Source organism: Cygnus atratus, chromosome 5 (assembly GCF_013377495.2).
Source record: "Cygnus atratus isolate AKBS03 ecotype Queensland, Australia chromosome 5, CAtr_DNAZoo_HiC_assembly, whole genome shotgun sequence".
Classification (NCBI taxonomy): domain Eukaryota; kingdom Metazoa; phylum Chordata; class Aves; order Anseriformes; family Anatidae; genus Cygnus; species Cygnus atratus.
In genome coordinates this window covers 19,012,063-19,032,851 of record NC_066366.1, presented here as the reverse complement: position 1 = coordinate 19,032,851, position 20,789 = coordinate 19,012,063, and the positions used below count along the sequence as shown (strand labels likewise).

At 39.6% G+C, this 20,789-nt stretch overlaps 2 protein-coding genes across 9 annotated transcripts in view; one reads left to right on the top strand and one right to left on the bottom strand.

The window, feature by feature from the left end:
• The window catches only part of TSPAN4 (tetraspanin 4), a 433,966-nt gene extending 416,758 nt beyond the window's left edge, over positions 1-17,208 (top strand). For 3 of the 6 annotated variants that reach the window (XM_050711231.1, XM_050711232.1, XM_035552205.2), the window contains exon 9: positions 16,840-17,201. In XM_050711231.1, the coding sequence (XP_050567188.1) occupies positions 16,840-16,983 (144 nt within the window). In that variant the 3' untranslated portion in view covers positions 16,984-17,201. Of the gene's footprint in view, positions 1-16,839 lie in introns of all 6 variants that reach the window. The other 3 variants (XM_050711235.1, XM_035552199.2, XM_035552201.2) reach the window with 2 other exon arrangements.
• The window catches only part of CHID1 (chitinase domain containing 1), a 102,077-nt gene continuing 92,111 nt past the window's right edge, over positions 10,824-20,789 (bottom strand). For all 3 annotated transcript variants that reach the window (XM_035552194.2, XM_035552195.2, XM_050711229.1), the window contains exons 11-13: positions 16,098-16,178; positions 13,121-13,163; positions 10,824-11,098 (exon numbers count right to left, since the gene is read on the bottom strand). In XM_035552194.2, the coding sequence (XP_035408087.1) occupies positions 11,000-11,098; positions 13,121-13,163; positions 16,098-16,178 (223 nt within the window). In that variant the 3' untranslated portion in view covers positions 10,824-10,999. The remainder of the gene's footprint in view (positions 11,099-13,120; positions 13,164-16,097; positions 16,179-20,789) is intronic.

Here is a 20,789-nt window from a genome sequence, read left to right as displayed (position 1 = left end):
CCTTGCCTGAGGAACTGAGATCTCCGCCGTATAGATAGCTCCTTTGTTTTCTTTCTCTGCGCCCTTCCCTCCCACCCAAATTTTCCACTGCAGCCAGCTCTGTTCCCTGCTGCACATCACCATTCCCCAGAGGCTGCCAGGCTGAAACCCCTTGGCCTCTCCGACAGCAAGCGGAGGCACGGCACCTTCTCCACAAGCAGAAATACAAACCTGAAGGTCTCTTCCTAGACTTCAGGCAGGTTCAGATCACAAACAGCGGTCAGACAGGCAACACACTCAATACTTGGATATTGCCAAACATGACAGAAAGAAGGAGCTTGGAGTTCGTGTGTACACATGCACACCTAGATATCAATCAAGAGCAAAACACTGGATTTAGTGCTGAGGTGTCTGAGGAACACAGTTACCATTTCACAGAACAAGTTCTGCAGGTGCTGCATTGAAGTACAGAGGTACTGAGGGCTAGAAAACTCATAAAGCTTCCAAACCTGTGGAAGGGATAATGCAGCACGCAGAATTATGTAAGTCATTTTGTACTGCAAGCCAATCCCCTTATTAACAAGGGATTACAACAGTCACAGCATTTGGTATCGTTCACACACATAAAACTCGTGTATTAACCCCTATATATGCGAAACCCAGTTCAGCGATACACACCTGGACGACACTCTTTTTCTTTTTCCCCCCCCATGGTTTTTACGTGTAAGAATATCAATACATCAGATTTAAATTTCCAAAGGTGTCCTGGATTGTCACAGAGCAGGGCCACTTGCCAGAGCCAAGAGGAACGTGGTTTCTTCATTTACCCAGAGCTGACAAATCTTTGCCCTTACGGCAGCAGCCCCTATGACCACGCAGGCTACCAGGGAAACTGGAAGGTCTGAGGCGTCACGAGTCTGAAACAAACAATATTCAGATTCCTTTGAGTCCGAAAGGCCAGTCCTTGAAACAACTGCAGATTTGGTAATGAAATAATCTTCCAGTTATCATATCAGTTCTTTTGTGTGTGCACTAGCTTAGCTTGTTTATGCCTTATTTCATAATTGGACATCTATTTTATAGTAAGTCTTTAGAAGAATTCACTATAGGTGCTTACAAGCGCTCCTTTATAAAGAAAACAACAAAAAATGAAATGTGGAATCATTTTAATGGACAAAATATTTAAGGTGCAAAATAGTTTCAAAGAAAATAATGTGTTACTTACGTAAGCATGGGAAGTAATTATTTTGCTAACGTGCAGAACAATCGTTAAGACATTAAACAAAAACAAGCATTTCAGCTTCCTTCTAAATAAATTCTTTTATAATCTCCTCTCTTGACAGGTAAGCCAAGTTCGGCTTGCCATAAATTCTATGTGCCCTAGTATAAAGCTTGGCAGACCTATCTCATCATAATTTAATTTCTTTCCTTATCCTTCCTAATTCTTAAAGTTTAATTTAACATTGGCAGAAATGAGCTGGAATAGCTCAAATTAAGTGAAGAACAGCCATTATTATGAACGCACATTTTACCAGCCTCTGTTCCAGATACTCCTGGAAACAGAAGGGATTTATTCTCCAAAGCATTACTGGTCCTCAGACCAAGATCCCACATCTTAGCACCTAATTCACATTTTGACACCGACTGTATGTGGGACACAATCCACGACAGAGATTCCAAACAAGGGGTGCCTTTTAAGGTGATTCAACACAGCATCGTAGGGTTCCTTGATTTTGTACAAATAATTAGCTTCAGCTTCACTTTCCTGAATAATTTCTGAAGTGCATTTTCAATAGCAATGGAAGAGGATTCGTCGCAACACAGATAACTCAAACTAAACCAAACATCCTTCTTCAGGGCGATGCAGGGGCTGCTTACAAAATACTGCTGTTCAGCTGAGCATCAGCCATTTCGCAGTCTGACAGCAAGCAAAGTTTTACAGCAAAAAAAAAAAAGCACTGGACGGAGAGATGCCTTCAGAGACCTTGGAGGGCTTGCCAAGTGCATCTCACTTTCAGCACTGCTTTGCCAGACTACTCCAATACTAACAAAAATTCAAAAACGTTTTCATGTGCAGCAAGTCATGCCATGGCCCTGCTTCGTTAGTGCCTGCAGTCATTCTGGGTGACATCTCCCTGTCACCACGAGGAAACTGCCCAAATTTAAGCGCCTGACACCTGCACTGTCACACGCTTCTCACTAAGCAAAGCTTTCATTATTTTGGGTTCGTTCTGAAATTAGAAGTAAATTCTTTCAAATGCGTCCATTTACTTCCAGAATATCCCCCAAATGAGTCACTTGATGCTGCCAGTAGAAACTTTAAAAAGGGAAAGAAAAGGGTAGCATGAAAGCAGCAGCATCAATAAAAACGGAGCTATACAACTTCACAGCATAGCTCTGTCCTCAGAAGTGTCCTCCTTTTCATCACAGAGACCACTTTCTGCTCCGCCCTTCCAAATAATGGTTTTAAATTTGGTGCAGGAAGGGGGCAAGTCATTTCTATTTCTTTTGATTCCTCCAGTTCTAATTTTGTCAACACAACTGCAGGAGATGAAGCTGGATTATATTTTCATTCGAGATTCATTAAAATAACTGCAATCAGGCTGCAGCTGTGCTGCTAAAAATCTGTTTTAATTATAAGCAACGATAAAAATCCTAGAAAACAAATAGGCTCCAGACACGCAAGTCAGTGGCCTGTGGCATCTTTAAGCAGTGATGGTGCCTAAACATGAGGAACGTTAAATGCCAGGAAAAAAAAAAAAAAAAACGTGCCTGCACTTAGAAAGAAAATGGCTTGGAACAGAAAGCTGAGCAGCAGCTTGACTCGGACAGCTCACGCACACAGACCACGCAGTGACTTTCAAAACAGAGAAGTACATCTTCTGGAGCGCGTACTCAAGCAGAGCAAGCAGGGCAAGGTTGGCCATGCAAATGTGATCAACTGCAGATCCTTGTCGCTTTCTTTAATCCAAGTAAAATGCAGAAAATTGCAGAAGTACCCAGGCACTGGAAAAAATGTTCAAGTATTGCCCTGGGGTGAAGAGGAGATACCTCACAGAAGAACAGTCTGGCTAATGACAGGAGGACAAAACTCCACTACCCTCCTTTTAACGTCTATAACCAGTGACTTCATGACTAGGAAAATATTCAGGCCTTTTAAAAACCCAACTACTGTCTGTAGCCTTCTGACTTACTGCAGCAGTTAATTACTCCACCTGACTGCATGCTGTGTAAATTACTATTTCCGTTTATCCCTTCTAGATTCACTTGTCTCCATATCTACAAGCAAAGCTATTTTCAAAGCTATTCTCCCTTAACCTGTGGTGGAGAGGGGAGGAATTCATCGCTCCTCACGGTAAAACTCAGAATGGCAACACGCTCAACTCACCCTCTGTTCATTGTGACACACACACAGCCCCAACTTGCTGTCAGACTGTTCTGCAGTGACTGCCTGTGGGTGTCCGTGAGGAAGGGACCCTGCTTTGCTCTGGTTTCTGATGATTCGGAGGTAGGGTCTAGCTAGCAGTGACAGGACAGACAGAAACTTTAGCTCCTGTTTGACTTTGTGACTACCTCATATTGAATAAGTTAATTTTTCCTTTTGTTTCCCCTTCATCCTTTGGCTGCTAGGTCTGTTTAAAGCTGCACGCTCTCTGGAATACCATCCTTTTCCAGCGCGTAGTGCATCTCCTGCCTCTCTTCTGCTCAGGGAAGCCTACCTGTTTTTTCAATACAGTTATTATCCCTAACAACTGAGGGTTCCTGAATACCTTGCCAGAGAGAGAGATATGGGGAGAGAGTGAGGCAGCTTCTCATATACTTGATAAATGAGTTTAATTCTGCGTATGCTTGAAATTCAAATTATACACCAATATGCACACCTGGGAAGGCAATAAGTATTTACAATAGTCATGTTGTGATCCACAAAATTCATTCGGTAACTTAATTCTCAGCCAAAAAACAGTGTGAAGCCATCAGAACAGTACACTTAGTTTTTTACAAATATATTGGCCAAGGGTACAGCATTGACTCTGCCAAAATATTTCATATTCCTTGGCTTCAACAAAGACAAGGCACAGAGAAGATCTTGGGAATGCAGAGGCTTGGATTTTTTTTTATTTTTTTGCCAAGTGTAGCTTTTTGATGCTCCTACAAGAGTTAGAAAAGGAGAAAACATCTCTTCTGAGAGCAGTTGCTTCCCTCCAGTCCCTCTCTCCCATTTTCCTCAAACCACTGTGAGCACTCTTTCCCTTTCCTGCCCCATCCACCACCTTAAGAGATGCAGGCAGAGAAAAGCTCAGTAGCTACTCCCAAGGGGAGGAGATGAAGTCTGATGTGAAACTTTGACCTTGCTCAAGCCCAATGTTTAAGCACTGTATCCGAGCAAACAGGCAAGTCCTCACTCTCCTGGGGAAGACAGATATTCTCCCTGTCACTTTATTTATATAATTTTATCTCTTATCAAAACAACAGATAAATCTGGCATAGTAAAAACAAAAACTTTTAAAACCTTACTATGCATTCCCTCTTTTATCAGGATTGGTAATCCCAAATTCTAAAACAAATACTAAAGATACAGCTTAGCCCTTCTTGCTTTAAAATAGTCAATATACTCCTAATGTGGGCTTTCAAGACATAAGATCAGCCATTTTCTTCTGTGCAAATGCATCCTTGCATCAACTACAATTTCAGGGTTGATATGAATGAAGAGAGAAGGAATTAGATGGAATTTAAAATCCTGGCACACTGTTTGACACAAAGTCCATCTAAACAATTCCAAGCTAACAGCAAAAGCAATTTAATTTTAACAGAAAGTTCTGGGTTAAAAAACATAAGCAGCATGCAAAGACCTGATACAGCAGACAACCATTTAGTGGCTGTAATTCTAAAGGCATCATTGAATAAAACACTTTCTAGTGTTAATTCAAAATGATGATACCAGCAAGCTAAACAGACTCCCAAAAAAACCAAAACATTTTATTGGTTAGCTGCATCTACAGTTGCAACACAAGAGACGATATATTTGTATCAAGGGGTGCTTGCCATAGGGACTTGAGACAAAAACTATTTCTCTACTTGGATTTGCAGAACTTGCCTGCATCAATTACTCCAAACACCTCCACCTGGTTCACACCAGAAGTGCAAAACAAAGGGACTTTTGGCTTTCAAGTAGCTGAAGTTATCAGTTGTTTTAAAAAGAGCAAAAATAAAATGATCATTAGCACAGTTTTTTCACACGATGACTTGAAATAGAGTAAAACCAACACAACTGCTTGTTTTATACAAACTGCTTGTTTTTCACAGAAACTGAAACAGCAAGTATGTGTGAGAGGGAAATCAGCCCAGAGGCAGCTGTTCTGAGCAAAGTGGAGCTTTGCCACCCTCCCACAGTATCACTGTGGGACTAGGGAGCCACTGTGGCAAATAAAAAGGCTTAAGTTCCCTCTCCTCCCCTCTCACTGCAGTCATACAACACTCTCAGGCTCCTTTTACCTAACTTTCACAGCATAAGAGTGCAGATGTTGTTACTGCTAGGCCTTCATCTGCTCAGGGTACACAAATGTGTCCACTCACAGCCCCCCCCCCCCCTTTTTTTTTTTTCTCCTCAGGCTCCAAAACTAGCAAAGGGAAACATAAGGTTACAAGAATGGCAAGAACAGTCGAATAACCAATAGAAACTTAAGTTTTCTGTCCCACAAGGGTTCATCTAAAACTCGGAGGAGAAATATTAAAGACTGGGTGAAAATAGACATAGCCAGTCCTAAACAACAAGTTAAGCAGAAACTGCCCACTGGCTGTTCACAGTCACAGTCCCATTCTCCATAGCTGCAAGCAATTATAGCACACGCCAAAGGCTCTGGCACATGGGGGGAAAACTGGCTGAAACATATCAAAGGGCCTACCCAGACCATTTCTAAACACAGATTCTAGGGAAGTATAGAAGAGAGAATTAATGTTTAGCAAAAATTAGTGATGTCCTTAGGTGTTGGATTGTTGTTTTTTTTTTGGGGGGGGGGGGGGGGGGGGGATTAAACAAGAGGAAACAACGTACTCAACCTTACCTTTCTGAGCAGGATGAGCAGCAGCAGTAACCATGACATACCAGCTTCATATATGGGAGGAAACTGGTGAAGCACGCCACTATCTTCTGACTTCAATACCATGCACACTGACTTTTAAGAAAGGTGAGGTGTAGAACGCAAGCAACCCCAGCTGCAATTAATTATACATATAGCAGGGTCATCACAGCAAGAGCTGAGAGAGCTGGAACATTAGATAGCCCTGCTCCAACGTACTGTGCCTGCGTGTGCAGGAAAATGCAACCATCCTACGAGGTTTATATCAAGTCACTTACCTCAAAATCACAAAGCATACAGTGTAGTACTGGAGAGTGCTTTTCTTTCACCACTGTTGCACTTAGTGGCTTCAGGTAAATGAAATCAGAAGAGTTAGGAAGTCTCTAGAAAGTCAATATGCTGCTTATCTACACTGATCACCTTCACATGAGCTTCATTAACCATCTTCAAAACGCACATGACATCTGGTTAAGTTCTGCTCCCACCTGCGTAGTCACTGAGAGTTCATACAAAGGGGGACAGCTTTTAGCTTATTTTATGTTTTGCCTTTCCACTGTGGAAAATTGCTAAATTTTACCTTATTTAAACTCCACACAATGGGTGGATCAAAATGTGATCACCTATGTGCCCCATGAAGGCAACTCACACATAGCCCTTTGCTCTGCTCTCAGCAGTTGATGTGGAGAATGTAAAATGACTGTTTGCAATTCTGAGCCTTAGATTCCATTCATACTTTTTTTTTTTTTTAAATTACAGTTCGTAATAATATTCTCATTCCAATGTAATACATTAAAGGCACATTTTCAGCTTTTAATCTCACATGCTAACACTTATAAGTGATCTTATTTATTTTAGCAATTTTTTGAATAAAGAGTGCTAATCAAATTATATTCTAGTTATTTTCCATATTAAAGATTTTTTTTTTTTTCTAAAAAGAAGATCTATATTCCCCCAATACAGAGTATCAAACATTGCCTGGTAGACTACAAAACACCAATTCAGGCTTACTTAATTTGCACTTAATACATAAAAAAGAGATCACTGGTGAATGAGATTTCAAGAAAAAGTAAAAGAGCTACATACCACCTCTTCAAGCTGCAGAAGTAGAACCCATGTGCTTTGTGCTGCCATTCATTTAACTGAAGTTAAATAGGTGCACTGTGTATTAATCAAAACAACGAACTATAAAAGACATACCCCAAATTCAGGAGAGACTGTAATTACAGTTCCTATGGATTTTCATTAACTTTGTTGTCTCCACAGAGAAGTATGCACAGAACAACCCCACAGTCCCCAAAATAATCACTAATACTGTATATTTTTTTCTCAAGCCCATAAACAACATTAAATTGTTACAACTCCATCAACAATTCTTCATAACTAAGGAGTGGTTCAAGAAGCTGTATTCCTGTTGTCATACTTCACTCTATCTTGCCTCTTTCTCTCTCACTCCCACTGTTCTCACCTAGAAGCTACAAGTAATTCTGAAGTTTGAGACCTACAAACGGCAACAAAAAGAAATTATAAATCAAATACTGGTGCAATTTTACTTGAAGAAGTAGCATCTCACCGTGACACAAGCTATACATTTTATTTTCCACAATTCTCTGTTAAAACAATTTTTGATCACAGAGATTCCATAGTGGCTCTGGTTCTCAAGACAGACACACTTACCACAAGAGACATTTCCTGAGATAACGTGCGATGCTGTTATTCCAGGAGCATGGTCAATGCGATCCTGCAAGTAGATATGCTCTTTTCTGTCTCAGTAAGATACTTAGTTGTACACAAATATGGAAAAAAAAAACCATCCTATTAAAATGATGATAATTAACAATAAAAATACTCACAGTGAAGGCCAGCTGCAACACAATCAGCTATTTCTTTTTCTCAATGAATGCAATCAAAATTGTGCAGAAAAATTAATTTACCTTAATTCTGTACAAGTCTAACCTAAAAAAGTAAAACATGGGGAAACACAACAAGGATAGGATGTAAGAAAGCTCTGAGATCTTACTCTAATATATGGAAATGTGTTCCTACAACAGAATGAGGTGACAGAGCACAGCTTTTTTTTCCTTACTCGTACCTTAGAAAACTGAGTGATGGAATATTCTGTTGAAATAAACACACTTCCATTTTACTACCTGCTATACCAGATGCATTTATGCTTTATGTATGCTGCTTTAATAGGAACACTAGATATTTCTCCCCAGTCATACCCTTGATTCTTTATGCCCTACATCTTTGGCCCTGCAAGTACTTCATTTAAGGAGTACTTGCTTCTAAAGAAGAGTGAACTGTCTTTTTTTTTTTTTTTTTTTTTTAGCTTTACAGAAAAATGCCTCGATGCACCATAAAACACTGCTTTCTGTTCTTTTCGAAACAAGGGAATAAAAGCCACTTGCCTGGCCAGTACCTTGGTTCTTGCAGCAGTGCCACGACAGCACTCCCACCCATCATCTGTCCTTTGCTCAGCTTGTCCCCTTGTCAGAGGGAAAGTCATAAAAACTGATGAACCCACTTACAGAACCCACTTACATACCCAGCATCTCTCGTGTCATCTTTTCACACATGCAGTCAGGTGCAACTTTCAAGAGAAGCCTGCCTTCATCATGGATCACTGATGGCACCTGGCTTCTTGCATTCTGTGATATCTGACAAAAGACAATCTGACACTGCCACACGTTGAAAAATTAAGCAAACATAAGACAAATCCATTAGAAGCCAGTTTTCATTCATTCTGGAGCTCAAATGCCTTCTGCTACTCACTTTATTTTTTGAAAGCTTCACACTGAAGAATTATGCCTACTTTCTTTCTTTTGAACTACTATTTTTAAAGCACCAGATATATTTTGCCCTTTAGAGACAAAAGGTAACATCCTTGGCCTCGAGCACCTATATACCACGGATTGCTCAAACTTGCAATGTACTTCTCATCTGGTATTTATTTTTCATGATACAGCAAGGGTTAGTTTGATCTTTTTGACACACAAAGGTATTCATTCTACTCTAAGGATGGAAAAGACACTTCTTCCTAACAGCTGTACTCAAAGACAAACAGAACAGTTGAACTTCATAGCAAATCACCATGGAATAAAAAAATGATGATGAAAAACATGACAAATTACAAATATCCTTTCTAGAGAGGAAACAAGCAACTAAAATGAAGTATTTTCTTCTTCCCCAACTCCTCCATGTTTGAAAGCACTACCTCCAAGATAGTACTGGTAATGGATGCCATTTTGGATCACAATCCCCTCCATTTTTAACTGACCTTTTTTTTTGTTTTTATGAGATACTGTGGTTCTGTAGTGTCACTGAAAGTAGAAAAACAGCATAACAGAATTTAATTCTTGTGCTATTCTAGATACTATTGCCAGAGTGACTTCAAATTGCTTTTGAACGAACTAGAAAGTTCAAGTTAATTGAACATGAGGATTCACGTAGCAAATTATCTTAGTACTAATGGTATGGAAGAAAGAAGCCTGATTAGTAAACCCCGCTGGATACTGCAATGTGAGAACTCGGAGATGCCAGAACTAAATCAGAGAGGTGAAGATCAATAGTTCTTTAATCAATGGTGGATTACAGTGGAATTTATTCTGCTGAAACCAGCAGGGGCAGATAAATCCCCCGCTGAGATTAATTACTGGGAAGGGTGGATGCAAAGAGAGGAGTGCAGTTATCTTTGTGACAACTGGAAGTGGCAAGAAGAACACCAGTGGGAGCACAGAGCTATTGCCTGGATCTCTGCTGGTGACCAACAACACCCTCATCAAATTCCCAGCACCTCCCCTTGGTTCCTTACAAGAAACTACCTTGAAGCCTGTGTATTTCTACAAACACGAAACACATAAACCAAAAAGCAAAGACAATTTCAGGAGGGAAATTCTGGCTTTGTTTTTAAACTAATGGATTGTTACAGATTTTTGGTTAATTAAAAAAAAATTAAATCTGTTTTATGGAGGTAAAAGCACCAATGTGTACAGTTAAAGAATAATAGCTTTATTCAAAAAGATGGTGATCACATTCGCAACATCTACTTAAGTCAATGAATTGTCAGAGCTGCTCTGGGGCTCTCTTGGGGCTATCTGTGTAATCCATCATTACATGCATACTTCTCAGTTCCATTGCAGCCTTTGGTGCTAAACACTACAGTTCCCACAAACTAACCACTAATGCATCATGCACTGGTGCTACATACTGTAAACTAAGAAACTAAGCAAGTTAAGTAGAAGAGAAAAATCACAAAGCATCCTCTCTCGTATAAAAAAAAAAGAGGGTTTAGAAACAAGACACGAACCAAAATTACTCTGATTTTGAACTACTTGAAGAATTTAGTAAAATGAAGAAAACAACCAGAGCCAACAACACAGCTTGTCAGTATTTAATCCTCAATCAGCCTGAGGGAAAGATATCTAATTGCTCCCCTACCTGTGCCACCCCCCTCCCTCTTACATTGATTTACCTTATCAGAAGACAGCAAGCTGCAGGGAGTCCAACAGATATTAAATTTGCTGTAAATATCTGTTCACGTACTTTTATTATTAGCAACAATAGTTTGAGAGGTCTCCATCTTAAACTTTGATGAGATGATAAGAACTTGCCCATTTTATTTCTTGTAGAAAACAATTTCAATTCCAGTGCCATCCCAGTTGTGTCGATCTGTTTTCAATGATTGTGAATTCAGGAGCATTATAATAAATTTCTGTGGTTTTTCTTTTTCTTTTTTTCCGAATGTTATCAGAAACCAACAATCACATCTATGTGGCAAATCAGAAAAGCTTCTTTATTGGAAAAAAAAAATGCAATAATTTTTAATACAGGTATTATATAAATTACAAAACATACTTTAAAAATCACCTCTCTGGTATACCCAAATTAACTGAAGGTGGAGTCTCAGCGAAGCAAATAAAGTCTCTCCCGGATCATCTCTTACTTCAAAGAAGGTCATAAAAATAATCCAGGCCTTGTCCCAGTTCCCAGATGGATATTCCAGTGCCCAATTCTTTTGCAAGCTCTAAGCGCAACTGGATGGACTAAGACAAAGACATATAAAGCAATTAGCTTTTAGTCCGTGACATCAAACATTCCATGCTGCCATCTCTTCATGCCATTTTCAGACTTTAAAAATAACCATCTGTAAACTAGATACTGAAAAACCTGAAGTCTGTATATCAAATATTCTCTGGTTAGAAAGCCATCATTTAGTAAGAGACAGTTAATTGCACCAGCTAATTCAATGACCTAATATGCCATAACCAGCTAAATAGACAAAATGCCATGGAAATAAATCTGATTTATGAACTATGCAAAGGACTATTCTCATTTAGGCTATCACTTCACAACTTACAGAAATCCTAACTCTTCCCAGGAATTTCCCAAGGGTAAAATAAAACTTTATCACTGAAGACAAGTAGAACAACCATCAAGATCTTGTGCATACCCTTGCCTTCTCCCAAGACAGAGTCATAATTTTCATTATCAGAATTCTATTTTAGAACGATTCTGGAAGATTAATATTAAAACGTATCCTTATCTGTGCTACTGCTATTGATTTAGAATTAGTTTAGCCATTGGTTTACAAGGGAAATAATGTTACAATTCACGTTCTGAACTTCTTTCAGTTCAGACAATAAAAATAATTCCTTTTGAGTCTTTCACTTTCAGGTTTTCTGACTTTGAAGTGCAGCATTGCTTGAACTGTGCATACCACAGGGATGTTTTAAAAACTCATTTCCATAGGAAACAGAACAAAGTGTTGAGCCACCATTAATATATCTGCTGGGCCCAGACTTCATGCTTGCTTTTATCTAATTTTGAACAAGCCAATTTTGAGCGGATCAACCTACCAGTGACTATAACATTAAAAAGGGGAATAAACACACCTGTGCGAGGGGAAATAAACCAGCATTCGGCATTCCACCGATCATCCCGATCACCATTATGTGACCAACTATTTGATTTGCCTCAGCATACAAGTCTCAAAGTATTTCATTACAGCCTTGTTGAAATTTGAAAGAAAACCTGTTTCTGTAAATTCACCAAACACTTCAACTGAATATGTTAATATAAGAAGGTGTAAATAAAGAAATCTACAAAAATAAATGTTCTTTAATCAGGCTAGGACTGACTCTAGCAGGGTTAAATCCTTCCATAAGACCAGAGAATGTAGCATGACAACATGCAGTATAATTTGTCTTTTCTCTGGTAGACTGGCAATGAAACTTTCTATCACTCTAAGACAGATACTAGGAAGCACATAGTTAGACACTGTGATTAATATCCCATACATTGTAGTATTTCTACCTGTATTAGATTAATGAATGGAAATACAGTTGTACTAACAGAGCATAAGACAATATTCTCATTCAGAAAAATGGAGCTTTGGATAATTTCACACTAGTTTAACCATACAAAATATCTCTGTTCTCTCCAAATATGATATACTGTCACTAAAGAAGCAATTCTTTTCTAATATTAAAAGCCAAAAGAGCCTAAGATGCTGCCTTTAGCTTCATTTGAGAAAACCTAAAAATAGCTTCCTGGGAATTAAGGCAAGTAACCATTGTATCATGTATTCTCATACATTGCAGACTATTGTGTGGACAGAAATTGCATGTCCAGCCAAAAGACTGCAGTAAGGGCAAAGTTTTCAAAACACTAAATATGTTCCAGAGACAAAGAACGGAAGATAATAGGCTGATGAAGGACAACAGTGAGAAACAGGACCCCAATACAGAGGAAGGTGAAACCAGCATGTCAGCACATGACCTGTGCACTCAAACAGATCCTCTCAGAGCACTGTTTGCCCAGGTGTGTCTTATCTCAGACACGGCAAATCTTCAAAGATCCTCCAAACCCCATTATACATTAGACAGAAAAAAAAAAAAATCTTATACTGGAAATTGAAGCCTTGAATTGTAACAACTACATCAGGGTGAATTTCTTCCACAGAATTCTAAGCCCACTTAAACATTTTCCAAATTGTCTCCATAATCCAAGTCAAGTAAACACCCCTTTCCTCTTACTGCCCTCAGACCTGAAAAAGTCACACCTACCTTCAGTGTTGGATAAAAGATGGCATGTTTTCCTCCTTTATTTCTGCAAAACAGGAAAAAAAACAGTAATCACAATAGCTTTAGTAGAATCTCATGGGATTTTTAGCTGAGTTTATAATTAAAAAGAGTTTTATTCTTTCTAATAAGAAGGAAACAGAGACAGTGCTGGAGAAAACTGCTGACTTCATCGTGAAGAAGTTACCACTTTTAAAAATAAGCATTACTATGCCCCTATCAAAGACAGAGACCACTTGCAATTAAGTAGCTTGTCTAAGATTTCTTACCCAGTGGTCATCCCACTCTGGAGGCTGAGGGATACTCTGAATTCAGACACTTTTGATATTAACTTCTATTCAGCCTATACTTGCCCTCTGACTACTCTAGTTATTAGTGCAGGGTAGGGCCAAAATGTTCTCCAGTTCTCTTCCCTTTCTACTTCAGATAGAAACCTTCTCCTGTTCCTTTCCTACTATAGATACAAACATATCACAGTACATGAATTGGAAGTGGTGGGGAAAGAAAAGCAATTAGGGGAAGCTACACCTGCACTATGTATCTGTAATTCAAGTATGCAATCTTTCCACTCTCCTGCCAGTCTCAGTTACAGGAATATTTGGCAGTACATCAAACAAAATATGTATTTACTCCACACTAGTGGTGTTTAAAGAGGACAACTCTTAAAAGAGGTGGAAAGGGCAATAGCAAAAAAAATAGAGGCTCCAAGACGTCCAAGAAGATGCAAACTGAAAAGGACATCTCAAACCAGAAGTGGCTTGATACAAGATCTAAGTAAATACCCTGTGATGCCTTACTGAAGCTGGATGCAACAATATTATAAAACTGACAGATAGTAACAGGCAGTTCTGCCTACTAAATACTTACCTTTAAAAAAAAAAAAAGATGAAGACACTTGACTGTCAGATGCGAACTGTGAAAAATTTCCTCAAATAACCAACCATTTTTATGTTAAACTAAATGATACCAGTATAAAATATATAGGCAGGGCAAGCTACAGTGGGCACAAATACCAAAGCTGCATTTTAACCACTAGAAATGAGAAGGATGAGTTACAATTGGTCTCACAAAACCACTTCACCAGTTAGGCTAGGAGGGAAGGCAGAGTGCTTGGACAGACCAAGCGGACATTGCTGGTAAAATCTTTCAACTCAAGCAAATGCATACCTACCAGTACAGTGCACAGGGACAAACACCCAGAGATGACAGATTTCTGTGATTATTTGTAATAGTTTCTGCTTGTTACGTGAAAACCATTAGCTGTGGTTTGCTTAAAGATTCATGATTTGATTTCTTAGCAACTGCAGACATGCAAGATTCCCAGGTGAGATGCTTTACTAGTGAAGCGTATTTCAGGTCTACCTGCTATTCCTATCCAACATAACTGCTCCTTTGCAAAGCAAGGTGGTAACTGAAAAAAAGTTCCCTTAAATAACCCCCTGCATTCAGCTGAACCACTGCAGACGCTGAGCCGCACGGCTGCCTGCCAAGCACTGCACACCAACTGAAATTTAGAGTGATTTTCTGACCCAGTGTGTTTTACGCATCAAAAATTGTTCTTGGAAGGCCACAAACAAGAATCTCCAAAGACTGGCTTTCAAAGGCAAATGATGTAGTACTACTGACAAGCTTTCCCTTTCCCACATGTTCAGTTTGGAAGACATTTAGGAAATGTGTTTCCAAAATGAATCCCAGGTGCATGCCATTCAAACAGAGCCCTCAGATTTACTCCTTTGAGAGCAAGTTTTCATCCAGTGGTCATTGTGTCTCCACCTGGACTTTGCATTAAGATCAGTAAAACAAAGCTGCTGATTTATTTCTCTTTGGTTAACACAAAACACCTTGTAACTGTTTGACACAGTCGAAGGAACCGTGCAACAGGATACCAAAGAATTAAAAATGAAAGGACACAGATTCCAGTCCTTTCATACAAACACATAAAATAAATTGAAACACTGCTGACCTACAAGTAAATATTTTTTTTCTGATAAGAAATACATGTAAGCTGAGAAATTTACAACACAGGAGAAAATTGCAGGTTGAGAGAATCCTTGAAAATTAATTACAATACCTAGGTAGGGCGGGGCTTTTGTTTTTGTTCTTTTCTTCTCAAGTTCAAAAATATTCAAAGCAAGAAGGTATTTATTAAAAAACAATGTAGTTACATTGTTGTTTTTTTTTTAAAGCACCCCAAAATGTATTTCACTCTTAATTTCAGTGCTTCTTCACAGCAGTCTTCAAACTGGTAAGATTTTGCTTGTATAATATTACTGTATTTCTGTATGTTTGTATATAACATATAGCAAATTATTACTGAGACTTAAAATAAGATTTTGCTGTTTGTTTAACTTTGTTTTAAATGAATTTTTAATAGCAGCAGGAAACCTCTTGGCATTTCCTGATGAAAAAGAGAGGACAAAGAAAGTTATTAACCTTTCCCTTCATGCTCTTGGGAAAACATTCCCAGACTTTTAACAACTTCTGATGTTCACCTGATAGTCTCATTACCCTACTCCACAGTTCATTTTACTTAGTGCAATTGCTTAACCAATCTAGTCACTAGGACTTGTAAAACCAGGCTCTCATTCCACAGAGTTTTCTCAGAACGATATTTGGCTGAGTTACTGGTAATCACCCAATTAGCTCACAATACTAATCTCAGATGCTCAGAGTAAATGACACTCAGCAGATAACTTTGATGGATAACTTCTAAAGATATGACTCATCAGACTTCTCTTCTGAAGATTGTGTTAGCTTGGGTTATTTCATTAATCCTTCTCTGATTTAATTCTCTTGCCTGAAGCACTCTTATGCTGCAGTTCAGTGTTGACATACAGATCACAAACAACAGAATTTCCATTTGCTGAATTCAGTTGCATACTATAGTTAACTGGTAATACATTGTGTACTGGGCCATGCCTAATAATATTTGCAGAACAGTAAGCAAATAACTGTAACTCACTTTTTGTATTTGAAGTAATGTTCAGCAATTTGTTCATCCCAGACAATTTTCGGTTTGTGCTCCTTCAAGGTTTCAATGTACCTACAAATTAAAAACATAGATATGGAATTAACTTTTCTAAAAAGCAGTTATGAAATTAAATAGCAGGCAATTCTAAAAAGCAGCTTTACCACGCTTAGATGCTGAACACTGTATCAAAATGTTCTTGCTTACAAATAATTTTCTCAGTCACTTTTCCAATTTGCCATGTTTGCATTTATAAGCTTTTTTATTTAAGCAGTGAATGAATTAACATTCATCAGATAAGAAGATGAAGACTATTCTTCAATATTTCTATGGTCTAATTCTTATATATGAAAGCATAGGAACTGAAGTCATTCCTAGGCTGTACCTAATTAGGTAGTATGAGGCTAATCAATGCACTTCATTATAAGCCACTATTATGTGATCAGAAAAGCTGTCCGATAAAAGGGGCTTAGTTAATGTTCTAAGAATAAAATAAAAAACTATAGAGCTTGTTTAAAAGGAAAAGTTACTGTTAAGCAACCTTTAGCAAAATTTTCTTCACCACTATCTTCTTGGCATTATTTTCTTGCATGGACATTTTGAATGGGGAATAATCTACCTCATATCTACTTGGCACAAAGTGAAAACTGAAAATTACTTGTATGCAAAAACTGCGTAGGCAACTAGTGCAGAATAGTTAGTTAGTATGTTGTAAGCTGATGTTCTTCGTTCCCAGCATCATCTCAGCGCAGAGACAGTGTCTCCTTGTGTCTGCATCTTCGACTGCACAATGGAAACAATGCCGCTTGCTGCCTCATGGAAGTACACCAGAAGATGGCAAGCTACTAACGAGAGACCACAGCAGCATCACAGCCTCTAGCACATGTTCTTCCATCTCTTCTGCAGCATTGTAACCTGCAGCTTTGGCCAGCAAGAAGGCTGAATTAACTCTGCTGACAACTTTCTTGACTACACATTAGGGGATTTATCTGGCCACAGTCACTGGTTTCTTTTTTCCTCTTGAGGATTATAATAGCAATTTGAATCTGAACTTCTGTTAGCAGTTGTCCATCTGTATGATGATTACGTAAAGCAATCAAAAGCAAACATGGTGGTCATAAGGTAGCATTAAAGATCATTTTTCCATTAAGAAAGTTTCTATAAAACCTAATAAAACTATACCTTTCAGAATGTGTCTCATTTTTGCAATAACATCTATGTTCATGACAGGATTTGCAGGAAGAAATTTGCCTTCAAATCTTATTTGAAATTTCTATCTCCTAAGATGCTATAAATTATTTCCATCAGACACTACACTGATCCCATCAATGCTGAAATTCCATTTCACTATATAGTTAGAGAAAGAGAGAATTTGTATTTCTCAGTTTGAAAAAGATTCATTTTCCCCTTCCTTACTAATCTAAATTACTACTTGCAGAATTGCAGGGAATATTTTCCTTCTTTTGCTGTGGTTTGCTCATTCATGTATTGGTAAATTGTCGCCTACTGCTAGAAGTATTAGAAAAGATTTTCATTTCATATTTAGGCCAACCCAAGCATGCTATTTAAGTACCTACATAAGCAAACAAATGGTAGCAGATATTGCACTATTTCTCAATACACACATACCCAGAAACAATATACCTTTTCAAATAGTGCAAGTTAAACCTTGGAACCTTCACATATCCCTTTTTAAGAAATACAGGATTGTAAGTTGTCCCACTAGACAAATATGCAAATAGATCTACTTTTGTACGTTTAAAATTTAAGGATAGCTTTTAACACCTTGCCCCATTCCAGTACGGTGACTTCAGTAATGACAGAAGCTAACCTTTGTGCAGAATGGAAAATGAGATGTTACAGCCCAGAGTTATCAGCCAAGGCATCCTGGCACACAGTTTTCTTCCTCAACACATTCCCTCACATGGGAAGTTCTCGCTTCTGTTGCTAAAAATCCCAACACGATTAAAGAATACGCAACATACATATGAACAAGCTTTAAAATTAGAAATGTAACTTGCAGCAATTATTATAGCCTATTACATGTAAGGCATGTTGTTATTTTAAAGTTGTTCAGGCATGCACTTCATTTAATGAGAACCCATCCTGACCATGCAGAGAATTTATTTCCCTTTCTCCTGCCTCTGGGCATTTATCAACATAGTATGTAAGAGCAAAAGTGAATGAATTCATCTTCAAATCACATCCATGGGGATGACGCTAGCTCCAAGCTTGACTTTTGGAAAAAATTAATATTAAGCCCAAAACTGTCACTATCATCCAATAATTTTGGGGGTCTGACTTGAAATGCATTAACTTTTTTTTAAATTGTCTCTGTTAAGGACAACAAAAATTCAAAGTACAATGTTCAAAACAGGGAGCTCCCATTTACTTTGATTGCAACTGCGTGCAGACATCTTCCAGATGCGCCATATCTCATTATCTCTGGCCTATCCTACTATGTGCATCATAAGAAGGGTTGCTCTGTAAAACTGCAGCGCACATATTACAGCACACTTGCTTGAATCACAGTAATGCTAATCAGACACTCTTAACATATTATGTCCTAGCTGAGGTGGTACTTGACTCAACAAACATTTGACATCTAGTTATTTCTTAAAAAATAATGGATTTAAAAGAGCAATTTTCCATCACGCTGAACCAGACAAGCATGGGATATCGGCATGCCTGGGACAGAAGAGATCCAGTTTCATTTCCAGGTTCTGAAAGAGGGGAAGGGCTGGGCAGGGAGCTCATCACAAACAGCCTTCCTTTTTCTCTCCACCTCTCACCTCACTCCTCTTCTTTCTTGTATTCATTGCTTTTTTCTCCTCCTCTCTTTCTAATCTCTCCCTTTTTCTACTGCCACTTTCATGTTCCTTCAGGCTAATTTATTTTCTTCCTTGTCCATCAGCTCTTAACTTATTAGACTTCTTTTACCAAGCTGTTTCAGCAGCTACGGTATGATAAAGACGGAAAACCTCAACTGCCTTGCACTAGCCATTTCCCAGGAAGCTGTGACCAATGACAGAGGAAGTCATGCTCAGTTTCTCCGCTCCTGGCCTGAAGCAAGGTCAGCACAGATGAAGCACCTGGAGTGCTGATGCTTCTAATGAAGCTCCAGTGCAGAATTTCATTGTATTCATCTCTATCGAGCCTCATTTCACCCCCCAGCCACCTTCATACCTGGTTTAAAGCCCTCTTGATGAGCCCTGCCAGCTCCCAGGCTAGGGTCCATTTCCCCCTTTAAGACAGGTGGGACCCATCTGCAGCCATCAGGCCGGGTAGCAAGTAAACCTCCCCGTGATCAAAAAAAACCCAACACAAATTCCTGCGATGGCACCAGCCTCTCAGCCATGTATTGATCAGCCAGGCTTTTCAGGTGCACTCAGTATCCTTCCCCACCCCTGAAGGGCCAGAGGAAAACACCACCTGTGCACCCACTCCATCCAGTAACTGCCCCAATCCCCTGAAGTCCTTTATGATAGCCTTCAGGCTTCTCTCAGCAATTTTATTGCTGCCAGCCTGAATTATCACTAAGGGATAATAATCAGAGGGGCAAACAAGGCCAGGAAGGTTCCTGGTAATGTCCCTGGCCTGGGCCCCTGGGAGGCATCAGACTTCCCTACAGGTAGCGTCTGCCCAACATATGGGGCCCTCTGTTCCCCTCAGAAGGGAGTGACCTACGATCATCACCCTTCTTTCCTTCTTGGTGGAGGCAGTCTCGAGGCGTGCAGTTGACTTCCTTGCCCTAGACAGCCTCCTGTATGGACTTTCCCCCACATCCTCATCACCGTGTCCCTCGAGCTCCCAGGCTTCAAACCTATTGTGTAAGGGCACCTGGGGAGGCAAGGCAGGTAGGGAGGGGGCTCATCTGTGATGCCGACCAGGGACCTGTTTCCATTCCTCTCCATCTCTCAGGTCCCCTCCCTCTGCCTGACAGCAACAGGGCTGGGGGTCCCCCACTATTTGGGGTGTGTCATGCCAGTGCCTTTCTCTCAGGCACAGCAAGGAGTGACTCCGCAGGCCTAACTCCTGCTCACACTCGCTGATAGCCCTTACTCTCTGCACCTCCTCCTTGAGCTCCTCCACCAGGCTGATCAGCTCCTCCACCTGCCCACACCTCACGCTGGCAGCATCTCAGTCACCCTCCGATGGCAGCAACAGGCTCTGGCACCCCCTGCAGCCAGAGACCTGAACAGCCGCATGTTGGGGCAGGCACTCGGCCTGGCTGACCACAGTCCTTTTGGCGAGCGCTTCCCGCCTGGTGGTAACCATGGCTGGGTTTGCTGCCTGGGAGGCAGCCAGTATGTGTCTTACTACAAGTACAGAAGAAAACACTAATGTTACAGCCTTTCTGTGCATACAGGCTTATATGTTCGTGGCACCTCTTATTATCATTTAACTTCACAGAAGTTTTATAAAGAGAAAGCCCTGAGAGCTTACTCAGTAGTGAAGCTGGCAAATTACCCTAGGGAACCGCAAGTACAGCTGAAAGTACCCTAATGCTATCTTTTCTCAGTATAACCCAAACGGTTCTCCTTTATAAAAAGGAAAACAGAGTTATATATGGATCAGAGAATACAAGCAATCACGTATGAGGCAGAAAAAGGTGCAAATGTTTATGTATTTAAGGTTTTGACTCAAACTGGCACATACAAGAGGAACATATGAAAATTTCTTTAA